Source organism: Musa acuminata, chromosome BXJ1-2 (genome assembly GCF_036884655.1).
Source record: "Musa acuminata AAA Group cultivar baxijiao chromosome BXJ1-2, Cavendish_Baxijiao_AAA, whole genome shotgun sequence".
Lineage (NCBI taxonomy): Eukaryota > Viridiplantae > Streptophyta > Magnoliopsida > Zingiberales > Musaceae > Musa > Musa acuminata.
Genome location: NC_088328.1, coordinates 27,888,366 through 27,913,716, shown reverse-complemented (window position 1 = coordinate 27,913,716; position 25,351 = coordinate 27,888,366). Strand labels below are relative to the sequence as shown.

At 35.2% G+C, this 25,351-nt stretch overlaps 2 protein-coding genes across 4 annotated transcripts; both read right to left on the bottom strand.

Moving 5' to 3' along the window:
- Nucleotides 1–86: 86 nt before the first annotated feature.
- On the bottom strand, nucleotides 87–9,739 carry LOC135607152 (zinc finger protein CONSTANS-LIKE 1-like). 2 transcript variants are annotated; one of them, XM_065098740.1, is made up of 4 exons: nucleotides 9,364–9,739; nucleotides 1,830–2,330; nucleotides 1,285–1,371; nucleotides 87–408 (listed from the first exon to the last, which is right to left on the bottom strand). In XM_065098740.1, exons 1-4 carry the CDS (start codon nucleotides 9,664–9,666, stop codon nucleotides 319–321), a joined length of 981 nt encoding a protein of 326 aa, XP_064954812.1. In that variant the 5' UTR covers nucleotides 9,667–9,739; the 3' UTR covers nucleotides 87–318. The 2 variants fall into 2 exon arrangements, with proteins under 2 accessions (XP_064954812.1, XP_064954806.1); XM_065098734.1 differs by having other exon boundaries at nucleotides 1,285–1,452; nucleotides 9,364–9,713.
- A 4,222-nt stretch (nucleotides 9,740–13,961) lies between these two features.
- Nucleotides 13,962–24,811, bottom strand: LOC103975477 (uncharacterized). 2 transcript variants are annotated; one of them, XM_065098697.1, is made up of 10 exons: nucleotides 24,657–24,811; nucleotides 24,351–24,497; nucleotides 22,277–22,547; nucleotides 21,921–22,074; nucleotides 20,227–20,449; nucleotides 18,273–18,364; nucleotides 18,007–18,142; nucleotides 15,780–16,111; nucleotides 14,459–14,712; nucleotides 13,962–14,358 (listed from the first exon to the last, which is right to left on the bottom strand). In XM_065098697.1, the coding sequence occupies exons 1-9, from the start codon at nucleotides 24,704–24,706 to the stop codon at nucleotides 14,462–14,464; spliced, it is 1,656 nt and encodes a 551-aa protein (XP_064954769.1). In that variant the 5' UTR covers nucleotides 24,707–24,811; the 3' UTR covers nucleotides 13,962–14,358; nucleotides 14,459–14,461. The 2 variants fall into 2 exon arrangements, with proteins under 2 accessions (XP_064954769.1, XP_064954775.1); XM_065098703.1 differs by having other exon boundaries at nucleotides 21,921–22,071.
- Nucleotides 24,812–25,351: the final 540 nt, after the last annotated feature.

The window sequence follows — 25,351 nt, the reverse complement described above, 5'->3', positions numbered from 1 at the left end:
TTACTCACTTAATGAGGAGAAGAATCTCCAGAAAAAGTCGATATGTGTAGCTTAAGATCAAACACATCAGAGATAGAATCATCATCTACATAACTACATCAGATCTACATATAAATGTTAATTAACACAGACTAACAGTACACCAAGAGATGCCAATAACTATAGGTTTATTCTATGTAACTCATAGTCCATAAACAACATTAGACCATAATACTGGGAAAGCATACATTATCTACAGGGGTGATCAGAAAGCAGGACTAGCTGCAAGCTAGTTATACACTTAACCTATATTTCACAACTCTAGTTTGCAACTTCGTACTACTCGGTTTTTGCGTATCTGTCCTCCATTCTCGCGAACCTTCCTCGTATACGAGGCTGGCTGTCAGCTAAAGCCTTTCTGCAAGCATACTGCAAAAATGCAGAGATATGGTCAGTGTGATTGGAATTAAATTGAAAGAGGAGAATTCAAAGGAAGTGCAGATGGTAATCTGTTGTTCAACAAGTCATTTTAAGTTTTGATTATAGCAGCTGAAATAGACACAATGTTTTTTTTCGAAATTTTGTCCAAACCATCTGATTGTTTATACATGAAGCCATTAACAGGATGAGATTTTGTCTCAGAAATCTTTTGTGACAGCTTATTTACTAGGCAACTTATTGCAAATAATTGGAGTTAGAAAGTCCGTCTGAGATTTAAGCTCTGCAACCATTATCTAAATCGAAAGGATAACCTTCTTGATTTCATTTTTCAAGTAATGTTTGATGAAGAAAAAAAAATAACTCTAAATTAGCAAAATCTTGAGACGAAATATTTCATCCTTATAGTTTCTGGCAAGTTTATGAAAAGGCAAGTTAAAAGTGCATTTAATAATCAATACTGTTGATCTCTACTAAAGGAACTTTAATGATCTAGATGCTAGTTTTGCTAACTACAGGTGCAATGTGGATCAAAATGATAAAACAATAAAATAAAATGATAAAAGAAACCATTTTTGGCATGTGCCATTGCTGAATAGCATTCACACTTTTATATCTTTGGTTATATTAAGTACAAGCCTTTTCAAATGCAAGGGGTTTTGCATTATAACCTTCCAACCTAGATACGCATGTAATTCACATGAGCTCAGGAACACATTTTGAACACTATTGGGGGGTTGTGCAAATTTAAAGAAAGGAGATACTCCGATAGCATGTTCAATGTCAAGAAATAAGTCTACATTTTCCCTTATCGATATCAAGAATTTAGCCCAGAACTATTTTTGAATAAGAAGAAAGGAAATTCACCTTGATCTTTCTGCCATAGTTTCTTTTCTTCCTTTTCGTCCTGTACCTGGAAAGTTTTTCCCTTCTTTCTTCAATCTTAACCTCAATCTTGACATCCACAATGGTTGCTAGATTAGAGGAAGGAACAATGTTCATGTTACCATGAACTAAATTATCAATTCCAAGAATCTGCCAGAACAAACTAAAAATCAATGAATGACCTGCAACATCATGTGGAAATTGCCAGAGCCACCTAAACATATCTTAGTGAACATAATATTGAGTATAAGCAACTGTCATCATTTAGCTAATGCAGCTATGCAGCTCAACAAGTTCAAGGTGCTTCCTACTCACTGGAAACTACTACCAATTCTTCGTGGTAAATTTGACTCTATCAGTCACATATGATTGACATCATCAGTAAAGCTAAACAAATTCAGAAATTAGAATAATTGAAGGAAATGTTTCTTCCGGTGTGGTTTTATCAATCTGCAAACCAGCCAAATAATAGATGATTACTAGAGACGATAAGCCGTATAGAAAATCATGTAACTTTTTAGTCTGACCTGTATATCTCCTTCACTGTATACTCTCCTCATCCCAAATGCAGCATCAAGATTCATGTCATTAACACCAAGAAAAGATGATTCAACACTGGAAATGTTAAAACAATCCACTGAGCTTAGACATCCGAAACTGATACTCTTTGGTAAAAATCCCTCAGCAGAGGACCTTTCTCCAGCTAAATTTTCTTCAGTCTGCACTGCAGCAACTGCAATATCTAATGCCTCAGGAAGTACACCTGCAGCAGACTTTGCAAAAAGATCCTTTTGGCAGTCATAGAAGGCATCACCCAGAAAATCTTCATTTTGGATTGATTCCATATCTGCAATTTTTATTGTTTCTTCTGTTACAGTGCTTCCATAACCAGACATCACTGACATGGCATCAGTTATTGGATCTAATGCAAGTAACAATTCCTCTAGAATGGGTTCTGGAGCTTTGAACAGATCTCCAACTCCTCCCAGATCATACTCTGAGATAGCAGAACTCTGAACCAGGTTACCCTGTAGAAAATCATAACACAATAAAATTTCACATGAAGTCTTAAAGTTCTGGAACTTCTGAATCCTCCTTGATTATATTTTATCTTTCTGGTGTTTTCTATCCCATACATTAGAGACAAAATGATTATTCTAATCTTTTTTTGAATTTGAGGATCATAAGATGACCAGAATAAAGAAATAGTTTGACTAACATAAATCAAAATCATTTTTAAGATTTAGAGACTAATTAATTATGTTTAATTTCTTCAGTTCCATGGAGTGCTTCTAGTTGTTCTTTCAAATTTTACTGATATGAAGGGCAAAGGCTAAGAAAGAGATCCTGTGCAAAACATCAACAAAAAAAGAAAAAGAAAAAGAACCAAAGATGAATTTTCCTGTAAAATGAATGAACAATACCATATTGACAAATTGGCAGGCATTGTAGTTAAATGCTGGATCTGGTGAATTTTTCCAAAGAAGATTTTCAAATGAAAGGCAGTTGTATTCCCTTTGGCTCTGTTCCTTGGAATCATAAACTTCTAAATATACACTTAAGTATACTATATTTTTTTTTCAGAACAGAAATGCAACAAACTATTTTTCTTAACTTATAAATGCCTATGTAAAAGATTTCTTAATCAGAAATGCTAATAGCTTTTGCAGAACCAATCTAAAAGGAATCATGTAGAAGAGGAAGCCCATTCTATATGCATTTAACAACATCAGACCCAAATCCTAGCGGTTTACGTTTCTTTTTCCCATTTTAGTGAATGTAACAAGAATGTTGAAACTTCTTTCCTCGACTAATGAAGCATTATGTCCTCAAATTACTGATTATACAACTTAAATTATTAAGTTGATGACTTAGTCAGAAATAGTTTATAATATGGATATGATTCCATGAAACGTTCTGGGGCCTTTTTATTTTAACAACTTACAAATATTTAGCTCCACATTCTCTAAAATATTTTACCAATCATGACCAACACTAATCTTTCTGGATTAAGTAAGCATATAAAAGGGGACAATCTAGAACATTGATGAAGAGAAAAGTATCATCATGGAGTTATTCAGAAATTATTTTGAAACATGTTAAAATATGGAGATATGGCATCGGGGAAGAGAAATATGATAAGTGAAATAATACTATTGTTATCTCTGTGTTTTCTGTACATGTGAACTTGGCTGACCTTATTACATAAAAATCCATTAGAATTTAGTTATGAGGAAAAAAAACCATGTTCTCGAGAAAGGGATGTTTGAAATGCATTGGGAACCATGTGCTTATGTTAAAATCCATGTTAAATCTGTTAGTTCACAAAGCAGTAATGCAGTATATAACACCTTTCTTGAGAACAGTTTAGACCGTTGACAATTAGTAATACAGGCAAGCTAGAGCAAGCATTTAGTCAGGTCTTGAGAGTTATTCATGTTTGAGAACTCATTTAATGGAGGTGGAAATTTATGTTAAAGGGCACCAAAACTCCAAAAAAAAGATGTGATGAGAATAATAAGATAATAACCTCCAATATGATAAGTTTGCGATTCTATGAAGAAAATGCACATTCTTATTTGAGAATACCAGAGTATAATCATACCCTGAATTACCATTAGATAGTGGCTAATCTCTGGATGTGTGCATGGGAAATTGTTGATGTAGTTAGCACGGTGAAGAATGAGAGCAACTAATTAATAATCTCTTGGATGCACAGGACAGGTTACTGAGAATTCACTTACATGGCTGTCTATATGCAGATCTACTAGCATAACCTGAACAGAAGCAGATTCGAGTTGAACGAGCAAAAAAAGTTGTATGATAAAAATAGTCACCTCTAAGATTCTAAGTCAAAATTCACATTATGTACCATATGCAAAGAAATTCTGAAACTCTCATTAACATCCAAATGTAGACAATAAAAAATTACCAACGTTATCTTCCAACTGGCTTTAGCTTCATGGCTAGAGATGGGAATTTCTTCAAGTACTCTGGTTCTCTTGCAAGAACATCAAGAATGAAGATAGCATGTAAGAGAACTTATTACAACTTGCATATATGTGGTCCAAACTATGGTTCGTCTTACCGGTCCATATTGGTGTATCTATCAACTATCGGTACAATACATACCGAACTGTGTCGAGCCATACCAAGCGTACCGACACAAGATACATGATTACAGTAAAACTTCAAACCCTTCGTGAGTTTAAAATTTTCTTCATAAAAAGCAATTGATCGATGCAAGATTTTCTTTCTCGAATGACTGAGATTGTTAGTCAAATAAAATCTTATGGTGAACATCTTTATGATCATATAATTGTTATAAAATTTTTGAGAAATTTAACTCTGAAATTTGATCATGTTGTTGTTGCAATTAAGGAGGCAAAAGATTTATTTACCTTTTTATTTGATGAACTAATAGGTTCCTTGCAAGCACATGAAGCAAGATTGAACAGGTCACTTGAGAAAATTGAAGAAAAAATATTTCAGGTTAAAGGGGAATCTTTTACTTTAAAAGAAGAGAAAAAAATTAACAAGAAAAAGACGTGGCAAAGGAGGATTTCGTGGTAGAGGAAATAGAAGAAGAAGAGGAAAATGACACTTTGATGGGCATGATAAACAAAAACAATCAAATTATGATAAAAAAAACTACAAGAATGGAATTCAATGTTATTATTATAAAAAGTTCGATCACATGAAGGTAAATTATTGGAAAAGAGAAAAGCAAGCAAGCTATGTGGAGGAAAATGAAAAAAAATAGTGAGTTGTTTATGATTCATTTATAAGTTAATGATATCTCAAATGATATTTGGTTTTTGGATAATGAATATTCTAATCATATATCAGAAATAAGATTAATGTTTTAAGATATTGATGAAACTCACAAGTTAAAAGTTAGACTTGGAGATGACAAGCAAATCCAAGTGGAAGGGAATGGAACAATCGAGGTGAAGACAAGTCAAGGGAAGGTAAAACACCTTGATAATCTTTTTTTTGTTCCTAGTTTATCACATAACTTGTTGAGAATTGGACAATTGATAGATAATGAATATTTAGTTATATTTGATGATGGTTCATGTACTATTAAAGATAAAAAAAATCTGGTTTGATTATAGTAAATATTTGCATGACGCAAAATAAGATGTTTTTATTTGATGTCTAAAAGCATGCTCTTATTGCAACTCAAAAGAATGAGTCAAATTTATGGTATTTAAAATATATACATATTAACATTAAGGGTTTAAGGTTATTAAATAAATAAGAATAATTTTTTAATTGTCTAAAATTAATACACTTGATGATGCATTTATAGCAAACAAAGTAAGAAACCATTTCTTGTTGAAAAGCATAGAGAGCATCTATTCTCTTGATTTAATTCATGCTGACTTATGTGGACCTATGAATACTAAATCATTTGGTGAAAATTGATATTTTCTATTATTTATTATAATTATATCTGCACGAGTTAGGTATATTTTCTAGAATTGAAATATGAAACATTTGATAATTTTAAAAATTCAAGGCACTGTAGAAAGGTAAAGTGGTAGATGCATAAAGACACTTCGGACAGATAAAGATGATGAATTTTTATCTAATGAGTTTAGTTCTTTTTGTGAAAAAAATGATATTCATAGGGAATTGATAGCACTACAAACACCGGAGCAAAATGGTGTAGTTGAACGTAAGAATCAAACAATCGTTCAATGACAAGAAATTTGCTTAAAGGAAAATATCTTCCAAATCAGTTTTGGGCAGAAACAATTGTAATAGCAGTTTATTTGTTAAATATTTCACTAACAAAGGTTGTTATGAATCGAACTTATTTTGAGACTTAGTATAGTATAAAGCCAAGTGTAAGCCATCTAAAAATTTTTGGTTATATTGCTTATACTTTGATAAATTCATAAAACCATCATAAGCTTGATGAAAAATACATCTTAATTAATTATTCCTTACAATCCAAAGCATATTGATTGTATAATCCTGTTAGTGGCAAAATTATTATTAATATAAATGTTATGTTTGGTGAAATAATAAGTTGGAATTAGGAGACCAATGGAGGTCAAACACAAATTTAGATTCCAATAGAACTAGACACTCTATAAAATCAAGTGACAGATCATGTTCCAACAAGTTCATCTTCAATCTCACCCAGTAGTAATTTAAATTCATCAAATGATTCCTTAGATGAAACCCCTACAGGAAAATTCAGATCACTAACAGAAATTTATGATTCAATATTTGCTTTATTTATTTCAAATCTTATAGGTTTTGAGAGAGTAGTTGAAAAAGAGGAATGATGAAAGACAATGAAGGAGAAAATTAAGTCAATTAAGAAGAATGAAACCTAACAGCTAATGGATCCACCGAAAAAAAAAAAACTATTAGATTAAAATGGGTATTCAAAACAAAGTATAATGTAGATGAAAGCATCTAAAAGCATAGGGCTCAACTTGTAGTAAAAGGATATTCACAGTAACAAGGTATTGCTTTTGATGATACTTTTTCTCCAGTTGATAGATTTAAAATCGTGAGAACTTTTTTTGCTTTAGCTGCTCACTTGAAAGCTTTTTAGTTAAAGGATATGAAGAAAATGTATATAAGCTAAAGAAAGCTTTTTATAAGTTTAAACAAGCTCTAGAGACATGATATAGTAAAATTGATTATTATTTTCATCAAAATAGATTTAATATGAGCAATAATGAACCTACTCCTTATCTAAAAAAGGAAAGTAAACATAATATTATTATAGTTTGATTTTATATTAATGATATTATATATATGGGTTCATCTAACTCTTTTGTGGTAAAATTTAAAAAATACATAATGAATAAGTTTGAAATATCAGATCTAAGTCTAGTGCACTATTTTTTTGAGTTGGAAGTGAAACAAGAATCATATGAAATTTTTATTTCATAAAGAAAGTATACAATAGATCTACTCAAAAAATCTAACATGATTAATTGCAAACCTGCAGCAACACCCATGAATGTAAATGAGAAATTGAAACTTGAAGATGATACATGTTTGACAAATACAAGATCTTATAAAAGTTTGATTGGAGGTTTGATTTATCTAACTCATACTCGACCTGATATTATCTTTTCTGTTAGTATAGGCGTATAGCATCCAAGTTTATACATCGCCCAAGCAAACATCATCTCGGAGCTTTTAAAATAATTCAACGTTATATTACTGGAGCTACAAATTATGACATTTAGTATTATCACAATTTAAAATATAAATTATTTGGTTTCACTAATAGTGATTGAGCAGGAGTTTTGGATGAGAGAAAAAATACTTTAGGTAATATTTTTAACCTCAGATCAAGAGCTATATCTTGGAGTTCAAAGAAGCAAGTAACAACTATATTATCGACATCGGAAGCAAAATATGTAGCTGCAACATCAGCAACTTGTCAGGCAATATGACTTAGAATATTTTTTGAAGATCTTCATCAAGAACAAAAAGAAGCAACTGAAATATTTTGTGATAATAAAGCCACAATTGTAATGACGAAAAATATAATATTTCATGAAAGAACGAAGCATATAGAGATACACTATCACTTCATTTGGGATTTTGTAGCAAGTGGAGCCATAACAATGAAGTATTGTGGCGCAGATGAACGAGTTACAGATATTCTCAACCAAGTCATTTCTAGTTCAGAAACATGTTTATTTTATGTCTCAAATCGGTATATGTAATTATGAATCAAGGAGAAGTGTTGAGAAATGATTCATAGGTAGTTATCTAGGTCGTTGTCATGTTTTAGGTAATTATAGGCATGTTCTAAGTAGTAGCTCATGATTTAGAAGTTATGAGGGTAGTTCTTACACCTAACTCAATCATGAGTGATATGATGGGGTGAGGTAGTTACCATTAGGTCCTATAAATAGGACCATAATTCATGAAGCTAAGGTAGTGTGCACTTGAGAATGTCTTATAAGTGTTATAGGTCTTACCTCTTGTTTAATACTACTTCGATTTTTTTTATTGAAAGCATTTTCTTTTAATTACATCGTAGTATTCTGTTTTTATCGTTTCCTTGCTCCTCCATCCCCAACAACCGATCCTCTATTGGACAGGTACATACCGCTCGTACCGAGCGATATACTGTGGTACGACGAACCTTAGTCTAAACACATGAAGGTTTATAATAAATTATGCTTCTCAACATCAGTGACAAGTATGTTGACCGATAAATTCCTCAAGAAATTAAAATGTAATATTAATTAAACTACTTTAGATTTTTCTTGAGCCCTTAACTCAGAATAGTTCTCAGTTAGTATGAGACAAAATGGATGTGTCTCATACATCTTTCTGCTTCAACACACCTACAATGCTCAACATGTATATGAAACTTTATGGTTAAAGAAATCAAAATAATAGTGTTTATGAAAATTACCATTTGCAATGGTTTCAAGGTAGGGCATGCTTTCTTATGTGTTTTTAACAATAAAAAGTTCTTGATTTCAAGGACAAAGTGCAGTAGTAGCCTGTAAAACAAGACTTCGTATAGAATTCTTTGTTTCCAGTCTGAAACAGTCAAGAAGAAGAAAGAGATGTTAGTCAAAAAGGCAATGGTCAGGAAATTGTTGCTTCAGATAGCATATAGATTACAGTAAACATGGAAGAGGACCATCCAATGGTGGTTAATAACACCTTTCAAAAAAAAATTAATGACCCCATTTGAAATGCAAAGAAGGGACAAGAGAACAATGCCCAAAACCAGAAGTCTAGTTCTTGTAATTGATGACACACCAGAATCCACATGATCAATGGGTGTGAGTGGCGAGGAGGTGACATGTTCCCACCACCAAATATCCCAAGCATTTGAGTAACCAGCAGTAATATTTCTCATTAGTCAAGACTATATATATCATGGAAGAAAGAAGACAAGTGAAAAGGAATACAGGAGAAAGTCACACTACACAGATCAATGATGATCAATCAGAATTAGATTTCTGCAGGAAAACAGGTTATATGAAATCTAAGAAGAAAAATAGAAGAGAAACAGCAGGTTAGAGCAGAAAAGAATTATGGAGCGATGCATACCATGTAGGGATCAAAATTAGGGAGGTCTGTGGAGACCAAGTCTTCACAAGCTGTAAATGGAAGGAGATGGTGATCAACTCCTGATACTTCTTGTGGAAAGCCCAACATGTAAGGCAGCAGCAACCCTTGCTCCGCATACATCTCTCCGACCCTCGTTGGTTGGAACTCGAAGAACAAGAAAGCAGGAACCACAAGAACAATATAATAACAAGAAGAAAGAAATAGGAAAGCAACAGACAAATGTATGCATGTAGAGGGCAACTCCCAGAGCTCTCTCCTTTCTTCTAATTGGACTCGGAACATCTCAGTCTAGACCATTTACTAATAAGACAGTAACCATTTGGTGATAAAACATGTCCTGTTTTGTAGTTCTGTGAAATATGTCACATGTCCAAGTTCATAGGTAGTCAGAGAGTTGTCTGCATCACCTACAATTTTTCACTTTGGTGCTCATAAAAAGTTCGGCTTTGACTTTTACTCCTCTCTCTGAGAATTGCCATCCACCGACTTTGGTTACATAAATCCAATGCACAAATTCAGAGGATATGATCATAAGAATATCGTAACATGAAGCAGAGGTCCTAACTACAGGAAAAAGATAGGACAACAGGGTATACATCTCTTGAATTGATGTGATAAAAAAATGGTCTGGAATCTTTTTCGTTGAATTATGATCATCAGCTTAGGAAGGAACCAACTTTTAGTGTGCACCTTGAATGCTAGTGTTCCATTGGAGCCACTGGTCCAATTTGTTGCAGCATCCATCGGTAGCCTATCAAGAAAGCACAATTGGACTGATGTCCAGAAGGAGAAAAGAAAAAGAATGAGGAAATGGAAGTTGTAGAGATGGCTCCTCCTGTTCATCACTCACAAGCCTAGGAGTTTGGGAGGCATCTCAGCTGCCCATTCTATCTAGGGTCTGACTGCCCAAGTGACTAGATTCTCCACTTCAAAATAAGAACAAGAACAAGTATTTGATTACAAAATTATCTTAAAAGTTCTGAATGTATAAATATATACTTGAAAATATTTTATTCAGGGTAATGTTGGTTAGGTATCATTTTCATGAACATTCAAACCAATGTCTCTAAAATATGAAACAAGAGAAGAATGATTAGTCACTCGATAGTGCTGAAAACAACAGAGGTATACAACAGAAATTTTCACTTCAGTATCTCAGATTTGACTTGGAATGAACAAAAACAACAAATGAAGTGTAGTCACTCACAGCCAAATGCATCAATGTCAGCGGAGACATAAGCTCAGCAATCAATGATAGCTGTTAGACTTCACTTGTTTTGCACAATGGGCATATTCTGTCCCCCAGTTTGTCCCATTGCTTGATTCCTTGTCATGATATCGATAGGTCCTATTTGTTCATATGCCCTTCTTTTAGAATAATTTGCTCATGATGTGACTGCACCATCTCCCTGACCTTAAATATTTGTCATGAATTGTCTGGGAGCAGTGTATAAAATGCACTGATGACCATTGTCTCCAACTTGCTGTAATAAAAGCCAGTGAGTGGCTGCATTCATTCATTGTTCAGCTAATGCTGCTGGTTCATAAGGTGGAATGAAGAAATGGGAACTGAGAAGGGGGATCTGGGTGGGTTGACATATGGGAAAGTGTGATGATGAAAAAGGCACGGAATCAGAAACAAAAGGAAATGCCACTCTGTCGAGCAGATCAAATTCATTGGAAGGGGTGGTGCTGTCATTGTCAATTAGCTCAACATAAAGTTCACTGCAAACATTCTCCTATGCCCACAATGAGCTCACACTGATTCATAGCTATATTTTAGTAGTAATGTGAAAACTGGACTTCTTTTACCCTTCTTCTCAGGCAGCTATTTCAGGTGCCTAAGCCAAAAAAGGGCACTGCAGACAAGTAGTACTCCCAAGTGCAGGACAAGCAAGGTCATATCATTTATTGTACTGAGTCACCTGGTGATGCATCTGAAACAACAACGACTCTCAATCATCACAAGGATGATGGTTTTACCATGATACATTCCCAATCACTTGTCAATCTTATGATATATACATGAGCTGTTCTTGGTGAGAAATGTCTCCATGTCAAACCCTCAATGATGAGCTCCATGCCATTCTCAAAACCCCCCAAAAATGCAACATGTCTACGATGCTATATGTTACTGAAGCATCTCATGCAAATCGTTCTCGTCCGTGGGATGCCGATCAGGCGACAATCTCGTCGTGGTCATACAGAAACTTGTTGCCTCTTCACAGTCGTCGAGGGTCCCCCTCTTCACAATGGCTCGTCCAGATGAGTGCAGGTCGGCCAGGTCTTGGTTAGGCCTGTGTTGGAAATGCCATGGATATCACATCATGGGGAGAAGTTTTGGGGAAGATCCAATCAAGCAAATAGTGATTTGCTATTCGAGTAGAAATTAGAGATACTGCCCGGTCCTGTTAAAATTAGAGAGAGAGAGAGAGAGAGAGAGATGTGCGTCTGAAACAAGACAAGTAGATCTTTGTTTAGATGTTGAAGCAGTTATAGAGTTGCATCCGCGTCGTGCAGTGATAAGGTCTCTCTCTCTCTCTCTCTCTCTCTCTCTCTCTCTCTCATGATCAAAATCTACTGTCTGGTGTGTAACATGGTTCGTAGGGAGAGAAAGAGAGAAAGATGCAGCCAAATACTTCAACCAGACTCCACTATCTCCGGCGGGTAATACTGCAGGTTCAATTATCATGCAGAGAAAACGAAACTGCAGTTCTTGAATGAGAAAGCAACTCACCACAAACCTTCTCCCATGGCTCAAAATTAGATGAAACTCAAAAGTGAGTCGTTCTGCTGTTACTTACTGAAGCTGAAGGTACACAATGGAGCCCAGAGAGTCGATCTATCTTTATCACCCTCATACAAGATGCACAAACCATGAAAGCTTCCAATTCCAGCACAGCCTTTCTTCTAGAAAAATATCAGTCTGTTTGTTGTCCACTGCACCACCTCCAACATCAAATAATGTGCATCAAGAAGAATGGTCAGGTCGAAGCTGCCCATGGTTCTTTACTCAGCAGGTGGTCACTCTCAGAAGCTGCCAAATCCCTAAGCTTGGGTGCTTCTGAGGGAATCAAACGTCCAAGTACGTCAATTTGGCAGCTTGTCAAGTGATTTGTCTGTGGATATAATAACGCTTTCTTTTCAGATCAACTAATGGCTCCTGTCAAGTCTCGATCCCTTCTGAGACACTGAACGATGAGTTCCACATATGACCAAGTGTCTAAGGCTGTTCATCCCCGTCGCTTTTAGGTGCAATTATGTCCGTGTGGCCACCTTGTGCCGCTTCGTTCCACCATCGTTCTCTCGGGTCCCCTCCTCACAGTGGCTTTTCCAGATCATTTAGCTGCAGCATCACGAGGAAAAGGCAAATATTTCTTGCCATGTTAGTCCCAGGTAACATGTTTCTAATAAGATAACAACAATAGTATTGTTTGCATCATCATTGACCGTAGGTTACTTCAGCAGTGGCTAATCATTCCATCAAGTTCATAAAATCTCCATCTTCTCAGAAGTAAAACCCTACTACAAATACAGTTCTTCTGCTGCAGTAGTTGCTGGTGTCACAGTGTCATCTTTGTAGGCCTTGCATTGGCAAATGAGAAACATAGGGAGAATCCACTCCCAAATGTATGCCTGCAAAGACAAGTGAAGCAAATTGGCCCTCAATCTGTCATTTGTATACATGATCATGATCTTCAACTGCATGCTTGAGAGAGAGAGAGAGAGAGAGAGAGAGAGAGAGAGAGAGGGCCTGGTCAGGCCAATAATATCAGTGCCAGGCAACCCATCCAGTCTTTGGTTTATGTTTTCCCTTGCAAGATAAACAAAATGAAATTAGAGTTGCGGCTGATAAGTATTTGGATGTCTTTTAACTCAAAAAGTATTAGAAAGGAAAATTTTCTACATGTAATTCTTTTTACCTTTTCCATTGTGCAGTTGCATGCACGTTGGTTCATCATCGCAAGATTCATTTCTTGCAGAATTTGGAAACCACCTCTTCTTTTAATACTCAATCAGTAGTTTTAGCCCACAAAGTGCATAATGGGAAGAGTAACAACCTTCCCTCTCATAAAACCTCTACGCAGGCAGACGGGTGGTCTGGGGGAACAGTTCAAGGGGAGATCTAAATGAATCCTTCTTAACTGGTTGAAGCACCATGTGTAAATTAACAAGCAATTAAGGTTAATAATGGTTTTAGTGCCATTCCTATGATTACAAACAAACATTACCTACACCTACTAAAAACTGTGTAAGTGGGACTCAAATACATAGGAAGTCCCCACCAAAGTACTAACTACATGTCTTACACCAATCAGTAACAAGATCAATAGACTGTCAGATGGTATAATTCCAAACAAACCTTGTAGTATATGCATAACAACATGATGTGCAATGAATGAATCAGAAGAGCCAGTTTCCTTTCCATCATCTACATCAATCTGGCTATCACAATGTAATGTGACAAATCTACATATACAGGAAAATTGTTGATCCTTATCATCACCAGCCTGACCTTCTTGATCACTAAACTAACAAAAACAAATGATTCAATCACAATACCTAGTGAGAAACAATCACGAAAAACTTTGCATGTTAACAAAAATCCTCTTTGGAGAAAAAACTTTGCTAATAACTAAACATCTCATCCAAAGCATGTTATAGATCATCCATCTAAATGGAAACCTCACTTGTGAATAGGACAAGGCAAACTGTCGCTCAAAGATAATATTTACCAAAGACTTAAACTTACTGACTTCAGGTAAAATAAGCCAAAGGCATCATTTACATGCTTGACGGAGACTAGTCAACTTGTGTCCTATTCCTTCACTGGTACCAAGTTGGTAGGCACCACTGTAGTATCAGTTTTCTGATTCTGCAGAGACTGAGCTAAGAAAGATTTCAGCTGATCAATAATGAGGTGTAGATAGCTTTTGCACATGAAATGACTTGAGCCACTGCCCAGCCACAAACCTGAAAATGTAATTGCATCACAGCAAACTAGTGTCATAGTTGACATCAATATATGAGAAGGAAAATAGAAAAGATAAATTTTAGGGCCACAGTGGCATGCCTCTTAAACCGAAACTTTCTGCTTGTATTTTCTTCTGAGCAAGGACAATCTTCTCTGAAGAGGCAATTTCTCATCCCTCTTTCCCATTTTATCCAAATAAAAGACAACCTTTTTTAAGGTTGTCAAAGCCTCTTCACTCTCAAAACCCATCTCTTTCTCTTGAATGTTCAACACTCTTTTCAGTGTTGCCAACACGTCGTTATCATCCTTTCCTAGTCTCATCTGAATGGACACTAGGCAATCAAGGGCTTCACCTGCAAATGAGCAATTCCATACAGAAATAATGAATCCTTGGAGTAGATATGACATGAACTTAACACATGGAAGGGTCCTTAATTAAGAGCCACATTAATGCTAAGCAAGTTCTAAATTTTGTTATCATTAAAGATAGGCAACAATGGCTAAAAGATACAAAAACAATGACGCTTGGATAGGACCCTCAATGTGGTTGCACAATGCAGTGACAAGAAAAATAAACATATACTACTGACTTCACAATTTCTTTACTACCATATATTTTCTAGAACCATCTCCAAAATCAAAATATGTTTCCTACAATGACTATTTTGACTTCTTGAGATAAAAGCACTCTCATCAGATATCACAAGAAAACATGACAATCTTGGCGTTGAGGTCCTTATCCACTTTATGGGTAAAATCAAGGTCTGTCGTATCGTACCATACCGGCGTTTCGACCTGAGCTCGGTACTGATACAGTACGGTGTACCGAGCACTACACCGGTACGGTACGGTGTACCGAGCGATACACCGGTACCAGGCGGTTCGCGTACCACTGGCTTGTCGGACCGGTATGTACCACCCGTACCGGGCGGTACGATCCGGTATGACAGATCTTGGGTAAAATATATAGATTTAAGACAGATACTGCAAGTTGTGGTATGCTATCAACAGTATGACAGGAAACCTGTCCAGCCTGATAATAAGAAGATATACACATTTACTTTTGGAACTTAAATCACTGGTCAAAGTTCCAATGAAGAAGGGATTAATCCTATCACAAAAATGATTGATTATAGATTTAGGCTGCAGCACATGGTTTCGCAAAATCTGTATGATTTTTCACTAATTATACTGGCTTCGTCCATCAAAAGTACCACCACCCAGTAGAACATGAGGCATAAAGCTTCCAGAACTGGAATAATGCTCGAGTTTCTACTACAGAGTACAGAAGGCCACTTGTGCTACTGAATTTCGAATTTTTAGAGTACATGCAGCAATTCAGTTGCATAAGTTCCTGCACAAACTGTAAACTGAAGAGCTTTATATTTCCAGAAGAAAAAAAAAAGTATAACAAGCTCACCTACTGGAAGAGATTCCTTTCCAAATGCATCCTCACGGATGCGCACTACTTCTAGAGCGAGTCGCTCAGCTTCTTCATCTCTATCCAAATTGTATAATGTGACTGCAAGGTGTAACATAGGGACCGTAATTGACTGATCCTTTGGGCCTACTGTTCTCAACATAATGTGCCAACATGTCCTTAGCAAGCGTTCTGCCTCAGCAAAATTTTTGGAACGAGAATGTGACATGGCAATGTTTAGAACGTGAGTCACTGAACTAGGATGTTCTAACCCTTTGTGCTTTTCAGATATAAGCAAACATTCCTCAAGTAATTCTCTGCTCTCCTGCTCCCTAAGCACAATAAAGACACAAACATGGTGCAGAGTTATGTCCAGACAACAAAACATTAATTGAAACCAACATATCATAGTGCTTACCTTGATGGAGAACATTAATAGTATTTCTGATCTCTATTTGAAAAGATGGTGTTTAACCAAAAAAGTTGCATGACTCAAATGAGTCTGCTAAGCAGCAGTGACATCATAAATTTTGATGTACAGAGAAAAATATGCTTGACAGAAATGGATTCCTTTTTTCTAATATTGGATAGATCATGGCCTTGGGATATAGTAAAACAAGTAGTTACATATATTCAAGTTATTCTTTACACTGTGTAGCTTATCAGGATACAACTGCTCATTAATCATGACATCCTTAGTATTCTTCAGCAAGGTTCTACATTTCAGGTACTTTTTATAAGTAGATTGTCTTATCTTTTTCATACTTGGCTTGATAATGTTTTATACTTCATGGTTGAGACAATTGTCTGTACCTTGTGCTTCATTTTATGATTATATATCTCAATGTTGATAACATCATCTACATTTTGTGTCTGATATTATGGCTGTAATTTATATATGATTTTGTTGCAAATCATATGACCTGATAATGTTTTATATTTCATGGTCCCAGTTCAGAGGGTTTATCAGGCAGTAAGCCCTGTATCATATCTGGACTGCCAAAAACGGGTAGTTCACATTCCGTTTCAAGTCTGGACCAATATGTATTACCCAGTACATAGTGGTCCAGACAACACCAAACCATGTTCTTTAGTAACTCCAAATAATAGTTTTCCACCACATTCTTTTACCTGTCCGGCGAAACATTTTCTGATGGGATGAGTCTATTTGGGATCATTTTAATTGAACAATTAACATTATACGCACACTCACACACACACACACACACACACACATATATATATATAACTGTTAACTACAGAAACAAAAAAAAGAAGAAGAAAAGGCAATGAATTCCATGAATACCATCACCCAAATAAATAGTTTGTGGTTTTCTGTTTGGACAAAATAATTCTACAACATAATATTAAAAAAATTAGAATACCAACTTTGGCAAATACAACACCCACCCATAACTCATCGGATAGAAAACAATGTGGTGAACATGTTTAAGCCCATGAAAACTTCGATGATGATGATCTTGTTGATATTACTTGATTATAACTTTTTAAAATTTCCAAAACAATTTTGAATTTTGATATAAACTATCTTAATAAAAACACTCTGGATTCTGAATTTTGACTCCATAATATTTTCACATCTACAGATGAAACCAACCAACCTTTCAAATCTCCTTATTTTACTATTTTTCTTTCATATCTCTCCTTTCCTTTTCTTCTAAAATTAAGGGTCCCTGATCACAAATAACACAAGTACCAAAATCCCCTAGATGATACTGCAGGAAGCAACAAGTGGACTTTGTAAGAAACTTATTCTCTTTCCTTAAAATTATTTAGTGACATTGCACATAAAATTTTTGTGGTCTGTGGATTAAAGATAATCATGGTGATGCTTTTAGGTTTTAGGTAGGTCCCACTGTTGCTCAATATTTGCTTCCATGTCATTTGAGACAATTTGTAGTGTGTTGCTCAATATTGCTCAGAAAGTATTAAACACTATCTACTGCTCCATGGAACTCAGAAAGAAAGGGAAAAGTCTGAAATCTTTTCATAGCACAGTAAAGACAGTCGGGTTCAGAGATTAATCTTAGGCATACTGCATTTGAAAATAAAAAATTAGCATGAATATGGCATCATATATCAAGAGAACAATGGGTAAAGCTATCATAGACTTCAGGAATTATGAACACAATCCATATATAAAAACAATGAACATTTTCCATGGGTCCTACACTGCATACAGAATCCGATATATTGTGCAATTTACCTTCCTGCAACATGAAGCAGTTCTGCCAAATCAGTCCTCATTTTCTCAAGTAAGTCATCATTTACAGCCATATACTTTGCATCTTTAATTACTTGGAGACCACTTTTATACATAGAAATTGCTTCATTAATATTTCCTACAATATCAATAGATGTTTAGAATAGACTAGAGCAGAGAAGAGACAAAACCAAGGCTATAAATATTCTTTTGCCTGTAAAAGGGAGTTCAAATTTAGCATACTTAAAGAAAGTTTTGGCACAACTTACCCTTTGCACACACAGCATGTGACAAGGAGCACATAGCCATTCCCACCTTTCCATTATCTTCTCCATATATTTTTCTGTATATATCTAAAATTCTAGAAAGTAGAAGAAAATAGTCAAGAAAACTATTATTATCCTGATGTTAAAACACAAACTTAATACTTATGAGAAAAAAAACTATTTTTTAAATTATTTTATTACCCACAAAAGTATAGGATGATCCATATGGAAACTGGCATTTGCTATTACAGGTACCAAGGTTGGGGGCAAAATTTGCAATATGATGAAGAGGAACTGGAAACAACTTATTAGCATCTTATAAGTGAGAACATTTTGCCTTCCTCAGTCCAGCTTAGTGCTTGCCATTGCTCATACGAAAGCATGAAGTCAAAAGCAGTTTTTAGTTTCCTTTCATAACCAAGGACTGATTAAAAGGAACTCAGACATTGTCTAACCAGTAATTCTTCTTCTAGCAAATGGACAATGTTATATTACTTGCTGAAGCTACATAGCAAGGGGACTGCCAACTCATAATGCCCATTGGAAAAGTCTAAAAGGTAAGTCATCAAGCTTCACCAACAATGAAAGTGAAGGAGAATCCAAGATCAAATTGAAGTGTCCAAAAAAACTGAAAGCTAGAACAATGTATTGATGACCAATTTTGTTAACATCCTTCTAACACTTGAACCTCTCTGCATGCATCAATTTCATGTCCTTTCATTTTGCCAAATATTACAGAAGGTATTTCGATTGACAGGAAGAATATTTCAAATCACATTTTCTGTCTCCCTAGAAACAGATTAGCAATTAAAGACATTATTTCCTCACCAAACTGCTTACTATTTAGTATTTACCATATAAGCCAACTTCCAGCTTTGCATCCCTCAGCTCTTATAATATTATCTATTAATGAACCAAGCAGATTTTCTAAAATTTATTCACTCAATTAATCTAAGCTAGTTAAACCTGTATATATACAGCCATCTGCACCAATACGATCCTTTGGTCACAAAGAGAAGGGAAGGTGATAAATATTTACCAGTACTAATTAGGCTAAAGCTGATAATTGTTTTTCGAGTACCTACCGAGTATGTCAATTCTTATGATGCAACAAGTTGTGATCCTCGATATGGCATGCATCCTTATTAGCACACCAGGGACAAATGTATTATTAACGCTGCATAGGTGACTGATCACCTGGGAAAATTTCAGGACAAATGCCACTTCCCACAAATCTTATGAGTGGGACCCATATGTCTAGGTTCCATGCACTAGGGACCCCACAACATTTTGCAGTCTACCTAAATAGTTTTTTCCATTAATCATGGATGTCCAAAAGCAGGAACCTGTTAAATAAATTAGAGCTAAACTTTGAGGAAAATTTTGAGTTTCACAATGCAAACTGTCAACTGTAGTCTTCTACAATCAGACCAAAACTAAAAGACTCTTGATTTGCCGGTTTGTATTAACATGTTCTGATGTTAGTATATTAGGTGAGGATGACAAACATATGTACATGCACATCTTGTTGTCAAGCTGTGTTGCCAATTACAACTTTGACAAATGAACAATTATAAGAAACTACGCTATCAGTTAATCTTGAGATTCCTGTACTTCTAAGCTATGGAATTGTAATATTTAGTTCTAAGAATTTGAAAAACTCAAGCAAAGCCCATCTGTCATCAGGTCAAGAAGATCCTGAGAGCAAGAGTATATGTCCTTAAGAGTAATCCTCAACATGGAAAGGTTCGGATAATTATAAGTCAAACAGAATTATAATTGATCAACGATAGTGTATCTGAGTTAACAGAAAATACACAAAAGCCTGACTGCCACTCAAAAATCATAAAGCCACAAATTCAAGTCAATAGACCACAAGACATGAAATACCCAATAAATATTGCAAAAACATGCAGTTACTTGTATGCTTTTTTTAAAAACCATACATAGCACTTACCTCTTAAAACAATCTTCAGCATTTGTTGCCTTCCCTTCACTGATAAAAAGATTACCAAGAGCAGATAAAGGAATCACAAGATCTTCATTTTCAGTGCCTCTTGCATTCTCCAAGATATCAATAGCCCGATGATAAAGTGTTACAGCTTCAGAGACTCTTCCAGTAAATCCCAAGGCTTTTGCCATTCCCATAAGAGGTGTTATGAGAAAAGGACTGTAGGTTCCTGCATATAAATTGTATTTTTTAAGATATCCAATGTAACATATTATTTAATATTATGTATTTTGCTGCAATACATGATTTTCTGCTAAATCTGTTGAATGTCATCGTTAATTAGTCAATTTATTCGTAATTACTAGGAAATAAAATAATACAGATTATAGACTCTTAAAACACTTCTAGTAAGTCTCATATACATATACATGTATATATGTATATACAATTTATACATGTATATACATATATATATACACACACACACACATATATATATATATATATACATATACATAATACATACATACATACATATATCTATATACACATATATATATATATATATACACACATACACACACACACACACACACACACACACACACACACACACACATATATATATATATATATATATATATATATATATATATATATATATATATATATATATATATCATAATGGTTAATACATGTGCCAGTTGTTCCTTAGCATGCTGCTTGTCAAAATTGTATAAAGACACTCAATTTCATATGCCAATGCCCTAAACATGTGTAAGCAAGCTGAATATGTTTAATGTTCTTTTATGATGTTCCCATGAAATTTGATGTCAACAGATTTGGTAAAGATGGGAGTGCTACATCTTAAAATTTGTGCTTTAGATATTTATAGGCCTCATACCAAACTAGTGTTTAACCTGTGGCATATAGGGTTCAAATGGTTGTCAGGCACAGATTCCAAAAAAAAGTTTGATATTATTGTATATCCAAAAGAAATGCTCTATCTTCAACAAATTGCAAATTTTGATTCAATAATTAAACCATCAACAAATCAATTGGCCCAAAGGTGGCTTACAGGATGAAAAGTTCAAGAAAGACCTAAATCCTATATCCTTGTTTTCCCTCTCTGTTCCAACCAAGCAAATCATGGACTGGATCCAGAATGGGCCACTGTCCTTGCTACTTAAAACACACTCAAAACAATGTAACAAAAATCAAATACCACTGAGATATGACAATAACTATTACCCTAATCAGCACATACAATACAACAGTAAGTAAAAGATTCTCAAGAAAGATGTCTTTTGTTATAACCTATAAGCAATTGCCTTGACGCTTACGTGAATGTCCATGAGAAAAAAATCATCACGATCTAAAGGCTACAGTCACTTGGAACAGCAATATGTACAGTGCACAAACTAGCATGTAAGTGAGTTAATGACTATGCACATGAACATCAAACTAGTTACATCTTTTGTTAAAAGAAAACAAATAATATTAATTATTAAGTAGTTTGTTGCCTAGGCTATTGTCCAGGCATGACACTAGCTCTATCATCTAAGGTCACCTAACATATGATGCAACAACACAGACATAGTTAAATCTCACATCCTAGAGCATAACTACAAACAAGCATGTCAATAACAAAGAATTGTGATAGTAAATTTGACAACATCAACCAGTTATTGAGTTCTTACCAAACTCTTGCTCTATGATTTTGATACCTCTTGCATATAAACAAATTGCTTCCTCAAACTTCCCCATAGTGTTACACATACTTCCCATGTGCATCAATATCGAATCCATCAATGGTATGTCATCATGCAGTTCACCAACTATATCTTTCAGCTGCTAGTCATTGAAAATATATCACAAAACAACAGCATGAAAATTCATTAATAACTAAATGCTTTATGAAAGACATCAAACTTCCACTTTACATTCATAGAACATGTATGGTCTGAACAGTTTAAAGAGTACACAGATTGACAAACAAAATCCCTAAAATGAATACAGATTAATCATATTTTTATTACAGCGCAAGTCAACATACCATATTTAGCAGATGCTCAACAGTTCTAAAATCGCCCATGCCCATGTATCCCAAAGCTAGGGTGTCAAGAATAGCAGCTTGTTCTATACCTTTAAAACCAGCATTTATCTGCTCTTTTACTGCTTCAAAATTTGCTTGAAGTAGATACACAGCATCATCTTTATTCCCCATCTCAAGCTTCGCTCTGACTTCAAGAAATAAATTTTTAAGCTGTCCCTCAAAATCATCCATGTCATTCGAAGAGTTAGTTGTACCATCAAGCATATTTGACCTGCTAGTAACCAATTTAAAATATTGTTTAGTCCAACTTACAAAAGAGTGGTTTGGAAACATCAGCAGCTATGCTTGCCACACGAGCATCATATGACCCCATTTGAAAATTAATATGCATTTAATGCTTATGCTCGTCATATGCTATTGAGACAGTGACTTCTAAGTTTAAGGACACTTTTTAAGAAAGGAAAAAAAAACAGATAAATTTGGAACAGAGAACACCCAGAAAACTTTCAAAGGGCTTATTCTTTGATTGTGGCTGAGAGTGTTGGCTGTCCATATGTCAAACAATAGACTGTGGTCAACAATGTCCAATCAATTTTTTTCCTTCATTGAAATTGTTGTTTATCATTGTCTATGTTTAGCATTATATTAAAATAGCAATTCTTCATCTTCATTCTTAATACGGCCTGCTCATATCAAGCAACAACACTACGTATGTACACATGAAATCAGCATCAAATACATAATTATCTAACTATTTCTTTCCATGCTGTAAAACTTCTTAATGTATTAAATATTCAAAAGACCCTATATGCGCATTCCATGTCCCTAATTATGTTCTGTATAAGTTATTATAATATTGTCTTATGTCATGGGATGAACAGGAGAATTGAGAAGCATTAAACAAACCAACAACTGAGAACATCAAGAATAATAATATAATCAAAACTCACCCGAAATGCATCAAAATTAAGAAAGGATAACCAAATTTAATAAGATCCTAAGGTGTAGATATCGAATAAATACAAAAGGAAGCAAGCTTGAACAGCAGACAGTAGGGTGAAGCTCATAGTTCATACTATAAGATTTTAAATAAATGTACCAACATACACAGGAAACTTACCATACTAACCAGTACAATCAGCACAGTAACATACCCATATGGGACCAAAACCAGTACAGTATGGACAATATACCACAGAATCTGAAACTATAAAATAGATAAAATATTTGTGTGTGTTCATGATATGCCTTGATTATTTTCACTGGATCTAAAGAAAATGGAATGTTTATGTTAAGGATCACCCCATAATTTAAAACTGCAAAGAACAAGTGTGAACAAACGAGTTCATACCTTCACACTGATACTTCAAGGACAGTATAGTTCTCAGGATTAGGTCCTTTAAGTCTTGAAATACTAAATTTATCTGGAAGCCACTATACCATAATGCTGAAGAATTTCAATTGTAAAACTGGACCTTTCTAATTCACATACATGACACGTTGTTGAGATGCACATACACGGTTGTACGAGACTTCCTGTTTGGAGTACCATGAGGAATGTTTTGACTTTAAAAAGAAAGATAAAGCAATACCACATGCTAATAACACTCCATAGACAAAAATCAATTAGTTAGAAGATATAGAGGAAAATTCCTGCAAAAGGAGGTTCACTAGGACACCACTTAAACACTAAGCAGTGTATATCTTTGAACCTTGATTTAGTATACTTCTTCTACCTCTACTACTACTATGGATGCTGCTTCTACTACTTTTTCACCTCCTACTTCTTCCTCTTCTATCTTTTGGGAAAGTTATTTGCCTTATGGGTCATCATATTTTTGGACTTACATTTCATTCTTTGGTCGAGACAGTTAGATCCAAAGCCAGTCTGAAGTTACTGAATGAAACTATTCCTATAACTGTTGAGACCAACTAAAACTTGACCCACCTGTTCTTACTGTAAAACAATCAGGTACCTGATTGACAGAGATGCAGAACTTCGAGCGGCTGTCAGGAAAACGGAAAATAAAAAATACAAGCACATAACTTAGGAGAAGCAAGGAAGGTTACCCACCCCCGCGAATTTTCCACATCGCAGGAAACACACTCTTCTTCCAAAGCGTACCGCAGCTTGGGGAACCATTTTGCAGTTAAGCGTCGGGCCGCAAGCCTCGTGTAGACCTTGTAATCGCGTCCTACGCATCGCAGAGGAACCGACAAACTGAAGGAAAAGAAACGCGGGCATAAACACGACGCGATTAGAGCTTCTCTCCAGCATTCTAACAAACACATTGAGAGCAGAATTTGGTCTAAGAGAAATTCCCTTCCAAGCGCCAACCGATGAAAGGAAAACCGATTGGTGGTGAACTTTTTGGATTACCTATGGAGCGGTCGCGGAGGGAAACGGAGATGGATGAGCTGAGCGGCCATGGTTGCTGTTTCCGAGTGCGCCCGCGGCCGGTGGGGCGGTGCGCCGTCCGCGTTTGCGGGAGCCGACCCGGACGCGGATATAATTGTCCGTGCGTTACGAGACGATTATATCAGTGTTATTCGCGTCAATCTGGGCACCTCTTCTTTCTTAAAACATGTAATCTCGACCGTCCATGCAACTATGGACGGTCTACATCAATTCCAAACTATGTCAATTGAGAATAAGTTCTGATATCATGTGCTTGTGAGAATATGAAATGTACAGAAAAATAATGACATCGACAAATAATTTAAAAAGGTAATTTCCATCTACCAATTATTCTTTTACGTGAATATGAACGTGGAAGAGTAAACAAAATAATATTAGATAATATAAAATGATCATTTAGAAAATAATATTTCCGATGCGCTTTGTGTATATTGAGTATGAATAAAGGGCTCTGAATTCTATATATACATAGAAATTTTCATATAATAATACTTAACTATGAATGCATCAAGTTTATTTATTTATTTATTTGTAAGCGATGATTGGAATTCCCAACCTATATAATATTATACTTTTTGAATGATATCGAAAAGTTTTCGAAGGCAAGGAAGAGTTTGCATTTATGAAATTGTGGTACTTAACTTGGTGCGAGTGTA